This window comes from Barbus barbus, assembly GCF_936440315.1.
Source record: "Barbus barbus genome assembly, chromosome: 46".
Lineage (NCBI taxonomy): Eukaryota > Metazoa > Chordata > Actinopteri > Cypriniformes > Cyprinidae > Barbus > Barbus barbus.
In genome coordinates this window covers 10416819-10427958 of record NC_136724.1, presented here as the reverse complement: position 1 = coordinate 10427958, position 11140 = coordinate 10416819, and the positions used below count along the sequence as shown (strand labels likewise).

The window sequence follows — 11140 nt, the reverse complement described above, 5'->3', positions numbered from 1 at the left end:
GTTTAATCAACAAAAGTGACTATTCAGTTTTGCATTTCTATTCAAATTGATTTATGTATAGTGTTTTTCACAATACATATTGTTTTAAAGCAGCTTCACAAATGTATGTTTGAATGGTACAATCAATTATGATGTATTCTGTTTTCAACTAGAGATGAGTGTGTCGGAGTAAAATCCAGATTTTTTCCAGTTAATTATTATTATTTATAACAACAACAACAACAATACTAATACTTTTTTTTTTTTAATAGCTTTTAATAGTATGCCCTTGAGCAAGACATTTCACCTCAAAAGTGGCTCCAGTAAGACGTGTAATAAGTGGACCAAAATACTACAATATTGCAAATTAGATCTTTACTATAGCAGGTAACATATAAAATAAAGCAGTATTCATTTATAATTACTTGTTTTTTATTAAATCTCTTAAAACCACAACATACTCTGACCAGATAATACATCACCTCTGCAAAACAAACCAACTAACATGAACAAAACACGCTCTACCATCATTAGATATTTAACTGTAACTTAAAATAAAAATGTTTAAAACTTCATAGGGAGGGTTTCAACATTTCCATATGTAATATTGATTTTTTTTATTATAAACTTTATTTGTTATAAACAAATCTACACAAGATTTTGCCTGAAAACAACAATGAAAAATAATAACAATTAAAAAAATGTTTTATTAACTGTCATGATCAAAACTATAAAAGCATACAAATATATTTGGAGGATCATAATCAGATTTGAATGAATGAATGAATGAATGAAAAAAATTGAAAAAAAGTTTTACAATTACAGAATACTTCATATGTGGCATTTAACCACCTGAAAGACTGTGGAAACACTGCAGAAAAATTGTCCTCAGAAAGATCGATGAACAATGTTCCTAATAAATCAGTTCTATGAAACCTACGATAAAGAACCTAACACCGAAGTATTTTTTCATTTTTTAAAACAAATATATTTCCATATTGCAAGACAATGCTCATATGACACAGGCCAAAGCATACGACAGTTATACATTTATACATTCACTCATAAGTTGTTTATTCTAATATAAACTAATCTTTCCCTGAACCACAGACCTCAGCATATATCGTCTCTTGTTCTGAGCCCTTCACTGTGGCGCTTTTGGTTTGGGGATTGGAAAAGTCAATTTGTCCATAATGGATTTCATTCTCATCCTTTGGCATCTCTAGCTCATCACTCGTTGCAAAAGCACTATTATCATAAATGGAGGTGATTTGCATATGTTTTTCCCGACCCTGAAAGAGGAAGAAAAAAAAAATACATATCTGTTTCTGTTAATCCATTGTCCTTGGTTTCTATACATAAGTGAAATGTGTGGTAGAATATATCAATATCTGATTTTTATGACACTCCCTGTTTGAAAAATCTAAAAGAGTGTAGAACATACCTGATCTGAGATGTCAGTTTCCCTAATAGAGGATGGCTTTACTCTTTGCACTCTGTATTAATGTAGAAATCCATATAAATACAAAAAGGACCTCCATATTGTGAACAACAGATTTTATGTATGTTTATGTAGTTAAATGATATTTATTATGAAGGTTTTTTGTTTTTTTTTACAATTACAAAGATTTGGACAATGGAGATTCAAAAAGGATCAAAAGCACCATCTAACTGTGCTTACCTTAGGAAAATTGTTACCAGAAGAAATATAAACAGAAATGCTGAAATTCCTCCTACACAGCCAATTATTAAAGACAATGATTCTGATGAAGCAAAATTAGTTGAAGCAAAATTAGTTGATTATAGGCTGTGCACAGAATGTAAAAATACAGTTCAGTCATAAAACTGGAGCTACACATGATGATCATTAATTTTAGTATCTGTATACAATGACATATGTCTGTATTAAACTCACCTGCTACAATTAGTTGGATCTCTTCTGACATTTGCATACCATGTTTATTCTTTGCTCTGCAGAAGTACCAGCCTTCACTTCTTCTATTTATATTAAAGGTCAGTTGTTCTCCAAAATCCAGCTCTTTCTCCTGTCCGCGTTTGTACCAGGTGTAGTTCATTTCATTTGGACTGGCTTTGCTTTTGCAGGTCAAAGTCACATTTGTGCCAACAGCCACTGAATCAGATGGATCGATGTTGATGTGAGTCTCTTTTGGAGAAACTTTAGGGCAAAATAGAAACATCTGTAGGTAAACTAGACATCATAATATCGCACATCTGAACATAATAATGCTTGTGAAAGAGCAAAACAACTCTTACACAGGACTCGTAGAATCATGGTGCTCTCCACATTTGAGTCATTAGATGTATTTCTTGGATATGTAGCAGTGCAGGAGATATTCTTCCTGTGATCTTTGTATGAAGCTTTGAAGGTCATGTTCGAAACCACTGACTGGGTTTTATTAGGTTTCTCCTGTAACTGTGTTGTAATGAGGGCAGATTCAGGGATGTTAGACCAGGATATTGTAGGACGTTGTTCGGGGCAGGGGGCTTCAGCAGAGCAACTCAGATTGACTGTAGTTTCCTCCATCACTTCTTGTAGATCAGTGGGTGTAAAGATGGGAAGCTCAGGCATTTCTAATGGGCAAAAATACAACTAAATTAAATGTAATTGTTTTGCATGTTACATAATTACACCAATGATTGACTTTTTAAGTAATTGAATAATTTAATCAACCGATTCAATCAAAAACACTGATTCATTCAGGAATGTAACAAATACAGAGTTCTGGCATCAAACTTTATCGCAGTGCGATAGGTCCACCTGTATAAATCTGCTATGAGGTGATTCAGGGGGTTATTTCATGTATGATATATTTGCAGCAGCAGCAGTATTTCTTACATGCTCAAACATTTAGCTCAAATACACTGATTCATTTAGAAACAACAAAACACTGCGTTTCTTGGAGATTCTTCAGAGGCTCCATTTGGAATCATTTTTTCTGTTAGAGCGAAAATAGACAAAGTAACTGGTAAAGACTGTCTTTAAGAATTAAGCTGCTCAGTATTATTTGTTAAATTGTTGTATAAAAGCACTTTATTTTTAGTACAGTAGAGTGCAATACTCAATGAAATACTCAACGACTCCATTGATACTTAATTATAATCACAGAATAATTATGATTATAAAATAACAATATAATTTACAATGAAGACCATTGGTGGAAAGAGTACGAAAATATTCTACTCAAGTTAAAGTACCATTACATTAATGAAATTTTACTTAAGTACAAGTAAAATACCAATCTAATACATTCAAGTAAAAGTAAAAAGTAGCTAATTTAAAATTTACTCTGAGTAAAAATTTGCTACTGTGACGAGTCGGCTGCCTCCCCCCTTATTGCCATCACCACCCCGTCCCGTATTCGACGCCCTTCACCAGGCTGCCGACGGGAGTGGGTGTGTGAGAGAGGAGGGGCGCTGAACACCCAGGGCTGGCGGCGTGTGATGAGGCGCACCTGATGTGAATAGAGCCTCATCACCGCCGCTGTTTAAACGCCGAGCGCGCCTCTCCTCGAGAGACCGGTCTCTTCCCCGTGCATGCACGCTGGTGTCCTCGTGGGTCCAGGAAGGGTGCGTCGAGGAGGACTGCCGCACCCGTTAGGCGGCTGACGGGCCAGGATGCCGGGCCGTCGAGTCCCCCAGAAGCGCCGGGAACCTAGGAGTTGGAAGGAGCCGCGCAAGAGACGCCGCCGCCACTCGCTCCCGGCCCCGAGAGGGTAGCGCGTGCGGCCACCGGACTCCGCCCCTTTCCTGGATCCTTCCCTGACGAACACTACCCTCCTTCACTAGCCCCGCGGCACAGCGAGGACACCAGGTTCCCTGTTTATTTGGACACTTTTCCCCTTGGACACGTTATTTTCCCTTTTTATTGTTTAATAAAAACCTCTCCGAGGCTTGACGCCACACCCACTGTGTCTGTCGTTTGCTCCTCCCGCCACACTACTTAGTTACATTTTAACAGCAGGAGACAAAATGGGATAGGCTTATAAATCTCAAACTAGTTCCTCTTCAGGAACTCGAGCTGCGTCAGGAGACGCTTTGGGGAACGCCTTCAGCGTGACCGGCTCTGAATACCAATGAAATCTGTCCAATGGATGGGAGGGACGTCACGGGTGAGGTGACGTAATGACCAGCTGGTATAAAAGCACGTGCGGTGAAACCGGCGTCAGCTTTCTGTCATTCAGCTAGCGCTCTGTGTACTTGTAAGTCTTATTTACTGTTGCCTGTCTGTTTTGCGAGTATGAAGAAGCTGTGTAAAGCAAAGCATGGGAGTGAGGCGCAATACAAGCTGTGTGTTCCTCCCTGCAAACGATATTTGTGTGCGGGGGATACACACAGCTTGTGTGTGCTTTGCTTGGGTGCGAGACGCGCGGAGGCGGCCCTCGAGGGGGCTGATTGCCCGCACTGCGAGGGCCTCCCTCTGCGTGTACTTCACTCCCGAAAGGCTCTCTTCTCCGGAGAGGGCTCTTTCTTCAGCGTTCCCCGCGGTGCTGGCCCCGCTTACGCTGAGGCGGAGCGAAGGCGGCGCTCGTGGGGTTCGCAACAGGATTTGGCAGAGGGATCGGAGACGAGTGAGTCTCTATCTCCATCCTCACCTGCCAGATCCCATGACCGCCCCCCGAGATCGGAAGCCCGCCTGGCGGATACTTCCCCTCGGGCAGCGGTCGCGGCGTTTCTCATGTCTTCCTCCGAGGAGGTTGACATGGGAGACGCCGAACAGGTCGTACCCCCTCTTTCACCCCAGTATGAGGAGCTTGTGGAGGTGATCACTCGTGCTGCAGCCAAGTTGAGTCTCGACTGGCCGGCCGAGTGTCCGGTCGAACCATGGAAAGGCAAACTAGATGAGTGTTTCCTGCGGTTCCAGACATCACCTCCACATCAGAGCCTGCCTTTTTTCCGTTTCCGAAAACCATTTTCGGCCCGCCTCTTTGCCCCCTCCGATTACTACGGTAATGTGATGGGGACGAGTGAGCGCGGTTACAGGGCGATGCCTGTAGGGTCTCTGAAGGCTCCGACCCTGCCCACCAAGCTGCTGCACACATTGGGCAAGAGGTACGCGGCAGTCTGGAGGCACCCTTGTGCATCCCCGCCCGGAGTTGTGGAAGCTGTGGGTGTGGCCCCTGAGGGGGCACGGCTCGTAGCTTCCGGTCTCTCAACCGAGGTTGTTGAGACCATCCTCCAATCCAGAGCTCCCTCTACGAGGAGACTGTACGCCCTGAAGTGGAGACTCTTCACTTCATGGTGCGGAGATCGCCAGCTCGACCCAGTTAACTGCCCAGTTGGTACAGTGCTGGAGTTCCTGCAGGCTCGACTCTCCGCAGGGTTAACCCACTCCACCTTGAAGGTTTATGTGGCGGCGATCTCGGCCTACCACACCCCTCTTGGTGGGCAGTCAGTGGGCAGACACCCCCTAGTTACACGTTTCCTCCGTGGTGCACTGAGGCTAAGGCCTCCAGTACGGTCCCGGGTCCCCCCTTGGGACTTGGCTGTGGTGTTGAATGCTCTCTGTAGGCCTCCATTTGAGCCTATTGAGGAGATCTCTGACCGCCACCTTACCCTGAAGACCGTGTTTCTGGCGATGTCATCTCTGAAGAGCATACGTCCACAGAGCTGCCATGTGGAGAAGGGCGGACCAGTTGCTTGTCTGCTGCGGTCCCCCTAAGAGAGGTCTTCCTGCTTCCAAGCAGACCCTCAGTCGGTGGATTGTGGATGCCATTCAGATGGCCTATGAGTCTTCTGACCTCCCCTCGCCGATGGGAGTCAAGGCTCATTCCACGAGGAGTGTGGCGGCCTCCAAGGCCTTTCTCGCAGGTGTCCCTATCCAGAACATCTGCAACGCTGCAGGATGGTCTACGCCCCTGACCTTTGTCAGGTTTTATGGCCTGGACATGCGAGCCACTCCAGGCTCTTCCATTCTCTTGCCCTAGCTGTGCTCCGTATGGATACACACAGGGCAGGGACTTGGAAGCGTCTCCTGACGCAGCTCGAGTTCCTGAAGAGGAACGTCTTAGGTTACGTATGTAACCCCAGTTCCTCGAAGGAACAAGACACTGCGTCGCGAGGCCACACTTCCGGCATCCCTGCCAGCGCTTGCTTCATTCTAGAAGTTGACGCCGGTTTCACCGCACGTGCTTTTATACCAGCTGGTCATTATGTCACCTCGCCCGTGACGTCCCTCCCATCCATTGGACAGATTTCATTGGTATTCAGAGCCGGTCAAGCTGAAGGCATTCCCCAAAGCGTCTCGTTCCTTCGAGGAACTGGGGTTACATACGTAACCTAAGACGTTTTCTTTGTTGTTGTTTTTTTATTTTTATAATAGTTCAATAAACAAGAAGGTAATTAAGAGACCATATTGCCTGTTTTTGCTCTATTTGACAACAAAAATAATCCCAAACACAGCCACAGCACTGTTTTGTGTCTCTGAGCAACATGACAGTGTTTCGTTCCTGAATTAATCGGTTTAAATGATTCAGTTCAGTCACAATGTCTCACTTATTAACAGTGACTTTTATTTTTTATAATTTCAAATTAGTATTCAACATTTTATGTCTTATATATCAAAACGTTATTTCTGCATTTGTAACTGCAGGTTAAATGCATTCATGTCCTGCATTAAACAGTGTGTAAATACATTTAAATTCCACTTCAGATGAGCTTCTGTGTTTCCTCTGCATTGCAAAGATGAATTTTGTTGATATTTATTTAATTTGCCTTGTAACAGCCCAAATGTCTTATTATTCTAAATAACTGATTCCTTTAATTAAAAACAACTAGTTTGAGATTTAAAGGCCTATCCCAGGGGTGTCAAACTCAGTTCCTGGAGGGTCGCAGCCCTGCTGAGTTTAGTTCCAACCCTGCTCCAACACACATACCATGTAGTTTTCAAATAATCATGTGAGTTTGACACCCTTGGCCTATCCAATTTTTGCATCCCTCCCACTGTTAAAAAGTAACTAAGTAAGTTTTACGCTGAGTAAATTTTAAATGAGCTACTTTTTACTTTTATTTGAGTAGATTTTTAGACTGGTACTTTTACTTGTACTTAAGTAAAATTCATTAATGTAATGGTACTTTTACTTGAGTAACAGCCCGCGAATGTTACACTTGCACAGTAACTACACATAACAAGAGGGTAACAAGGGATCACTTTAAATTACAGCCTGCGGATGTTACACTTACACAATAACTACATATAACAAGGGTGTATGTTTGCACAGTAGTTAAGAAAAAGGTTGTAGTACATTTTATTCTACTGGCCTCAACCCACATGCGGAAGCCCAAAGTGCACCAACAGCATTACAGCTATCAAAAAACATAAATTATACAGTAAATATACGTGTTGTGTATTATTCTGTTATTTATCCTGGGAGGAGCTGGAAACAGGTAATCTACTTTTCCACTGTATTGCACCTGAAACAATACTCTTTCATCAGGTAAATTTTCATATGGGAATTTCTAAACCAAATCATATCAGAAGCTCATCACATAATTACCCCATACTTTCAGCTGAGTTCAGTAATCTCCATGACCTCAGATGAATAACACTAGTAAATAACATAGCTTATATTCTTTAGTAAACTGTGGTAAAATTTATAAAGACTATGGTGGTTTTTAACTTCACTATAATTACATAAATTATACTATAGTATACTAAAGTTTACTATTTGTATCAATGTCATGTAAGATATATATGTTGTAATAATACAATAAGTAGGCTACCCAGTACGTAGTGTAAAAATATGTTGCATCATATATTTTGTGTTATTACAATAAGGTAGTTTGTTCTAAATCATAATATTGTTGCCTAACACAGTAGGATACAAATACCCTGTAATCCTAGAATAGTTACACCTTGCTTATGAAATACTAATAGTGTAAATACTTTAATTTTCCAAGTCATTACCCCCTTATTCCACAATTGTTTCTGTTTACCTACATGTACGTTCAGCTTTAAAGGTGCCATAGAATGCATTGATACAGTATTTTAAATTGTTCTCTGATATCTACACAGAAGGTATGTGGCTTAGGTAAGGGCAAAAAATCTCCAGAAACGATTTTACATGTCCATTTACAACCCTAGGATTTCTCCCTAGAATGAAACGGTCTGTTATTGGCTTATTTGGCAGGGTCATGAATAATAATGAGCTCTGCTCTGATTGGCTGTTTCACAGTGCTGCTCAATGTTGAGCTCTGCTCTGATTGGCTGTTTCACAGTACGGCTCATCAGCAAGAAGGAAGCACAGGGAGGAAAATATATATTTAAATACTTTCTCTCGCAGTTATATCGTCGGGTAATTATACTGTATATAAAACGCGGGCATCAGGGAGCCGTTATTAATATGCGAGGCATTGAAACTGCTTTTGAACGATCCATCGATCGCGTTATATTTTCACTTTCAAGAGACGCGATCACACAAACTATGTTTACATTATGGAGCAACAGTACTTACCACACATTTCACAAGATCAGATGCTTGTCAGTGGTGCTCAGGATCTGTAAGTCATTCGCCATCATCCTCATCTCTCCTTACTGAGAGTGAAATCGTATGTACTGTAACAGGCTACCGCTAGCAAGGAGCTAACCATGTCCCTTTAGTGGCTCGCGTTATTTGCTTTCTGTGCCTTTCTGAATACAGACACCAACCCATCCCTGCACTTCACACCCCCTGCACGGCCTGGAACATAACATTTATTTTGTTATTTTCGCTGTTGTCCGCGCTTGTTTATTTACAATACCTGCAGAGCTTCTGATGGTTCGGCCGGCTTAGAACAAGGGCGGGTTTATGCAAATGTTGGGGGCGTAGTGATCCCGACTGTTGCGTCACAGTCGGTGTTATGTTCTGATTCGCCTGTTTTTCAGTGGTCTTTTTTAATCACGAGATTTACATATGAAGGAGAAAACTATGGTGTTTGAGGCTCACTGTATGTCATTTCCATGTACAGAACTGTTATTATTTAAATATGCCAGGGTAAAGACAGTTTTTCATTCTATGGCACCTTTAAGTTATGCTCACGCGGAAAATTGCCAACTCTGCATACACGTAATTTCAGAATAGGTACCCTTTAGTTATAAAATACTTACAGTATAAATGCTTTATAATTCTGCAGGTTATTACCCCCTTATTCCCCAAACGTTGCATATTGTTCCCTTATACCTACGAGTAGGTACTGTGGAGGTACGCTATAGTTACAAATAGGTACGCTGTAAATTCTGTTCAATTACGCGGTACATTGCGGGCTGTAATCTAAAGCGTCACTTTATTATGTTTATGATTATGACAGAATTTGTGAATGCAGATTCAGAATTCAGTCAGTGAGCGCACACTTGAACAACTCTAGCGTATTAATAAAATCAAAGCCATAGGTAACTGTCTAGAGCTACAGTTGTAATTTGTAAATTATACAATTCAATTAAAATTTATCTACTTTTATATTTTATTAAAGTTCTGTTTTGACCCCGGTAGTAGGTGTTTTATGTTGTTGTTGTTGTTTTACTTCCATAATATTTGAGGGAGGGGGCACAACAATACATTTCTGCTTAGGGCACCCATTTGGCCAGCAGTGACCCTGATAATAGAGCATAAATATGGCAGGGGTTCACTTCATTTCCTTCGAGTTCAACTTCAGCAGAATACGACAGGGTTTTGTTTTCAGCTGGGTCTGCACCATAACGCCTGCCTTGTCCATCTGCATCTTTCTTGTGATTTTAGCACCAGTTTGTTCTCCTGCCCATTATTTACTGCAGTAGTTGTTTTTTTTATTACTCTGTATTTAATGTGTTTTAAAATGTAGCGAATACAATACTTTAAACAAAATATACTTAAGTAAAAGTAAAATTATAGATTTTAATAATTACTTTAAAAAGTTGAAGTACACAAAAAAGATACTCAGTTATGTAGCTTAATTTTTTACATTCTATCTCTGATGAAGACCACTTACCTGAGACAGAAATGTAGATGGGATTTTCAGCATATGTATATTTCCAATCCACTGACTTCATTTCCACCCTAAAGTAATAATTGTCTGTATGATTTGTCATGACATCATAGAAAACACTGGTACACTCATACTGACTAAGATTTCCAAGTATCTTAATATGACTAAATCCTTTGATGATGTTTGTACTTCCATTGAAAACCACCAAACAGTCTGCACTGAGAAAAGCATGGTCCTTCTTTAGCCAAAAGCCAAATATACTTTCTGCGTTCTTCAACGTATCTTTTGGTGCATCAAATGTGCAAGGTATCTGGACGCAAGAGCCACTCAGTGCTGTTATTCTGGCAGGCAATTTTGCATAAAATTTAGTATCTGAAAACAGAAAAGTAATACAAACAATAAGTCTTTAAAATCTTTTGTTTACACCATTAGTCTAATACTAAAGATTCCTTATATCATCTTTTTTAATTAGACAGCACTGACTCACTTTGTTGCATATGAACTTGTACTGGTAAGAGCAGAAAAAACATCAATGAAAAGACAGACATCTCAGGTGCTGTAGTTACAAAAAACAGATTAGTTTTCCATCTATGAAGGCACTGCATATGGGTGCTATACATTTTTTATTTTTTGATAGACACAGACACTTTAGTTATATTACCTGAATTATATCATGAACATTTCTGCATTAGAAAAAGTCTGAAATATGCTCAGAGACAATAAAATGATAGAAAAGCCTCACCTGTAGTGGTACAGTACATCATTCATACAGAGTGAAACAGAAGTCCAACACAGTTTCCTCACAGAACTGTGGATTTATGTTAACCTGGCTTCTTGTTTTATGAATAGGTTATTTCCAGGACTTCCAACGCATGCTTTCAACAGGTGAAGCATTTAACATGACCACACTAAAAGGAACCAAAAACATGCATCTAAACTATCATATTACCCATTTAAATGTTTTTAAATTATATCTGTACGTCAACACTAGAATATCATGTAACAGTTTTTCAAACTTAAACACAATAGTCTGTTGTTCCTTCTCATGCAAGCCTGTTTATCAGCCCAACAGCAGGAAACAGAGAGGCTTTAGTATTACGTTAATGATTATTCCTCTGAAATAATGGAGTGCTATAACATAGAGATCTAGGTAAGAAAAAGGCATGGCTCCAGGAACAAAAAATATATTCAGATAATTAGCCTA

The 11140-nt window shown here is 40.5% G+C and overlaps 1 protein-coding gene across 1 annotated transcript; it reads right to left on the bottom strand.

Annotated features, from left to right (window-relative positions):
* Window positions 1–416: 416 nt before the first annotated feature.
* Window positions 417–10844, bottom strand: LOC306865107 (B-cell receptor CD22-like). The gene is made up of 8 exons (XM_079409482.1): window positions 10679–10844; window positions 10424–10492; window positions 9940–10308; window positions 2254–2571; window positions 1895–2155; window positions 1661–1742; window positions 1424–1475; window positions 417–1271 (listed from the first exon to the last, which is right to left on the bottom strand). Exons 1-8 carry the CDS (start codon window positions 10698–10700, stop codon window positions 1068–1070), a joined length of 1377 nt encoding a protein of 458 aa, XP_079265608.1. The 5' UTR covers window positions 10701–10844; the 3' UTR covers window positions 417–1067.
* Window positions 10845–11140: the final 296 nt, after the last annotated feature.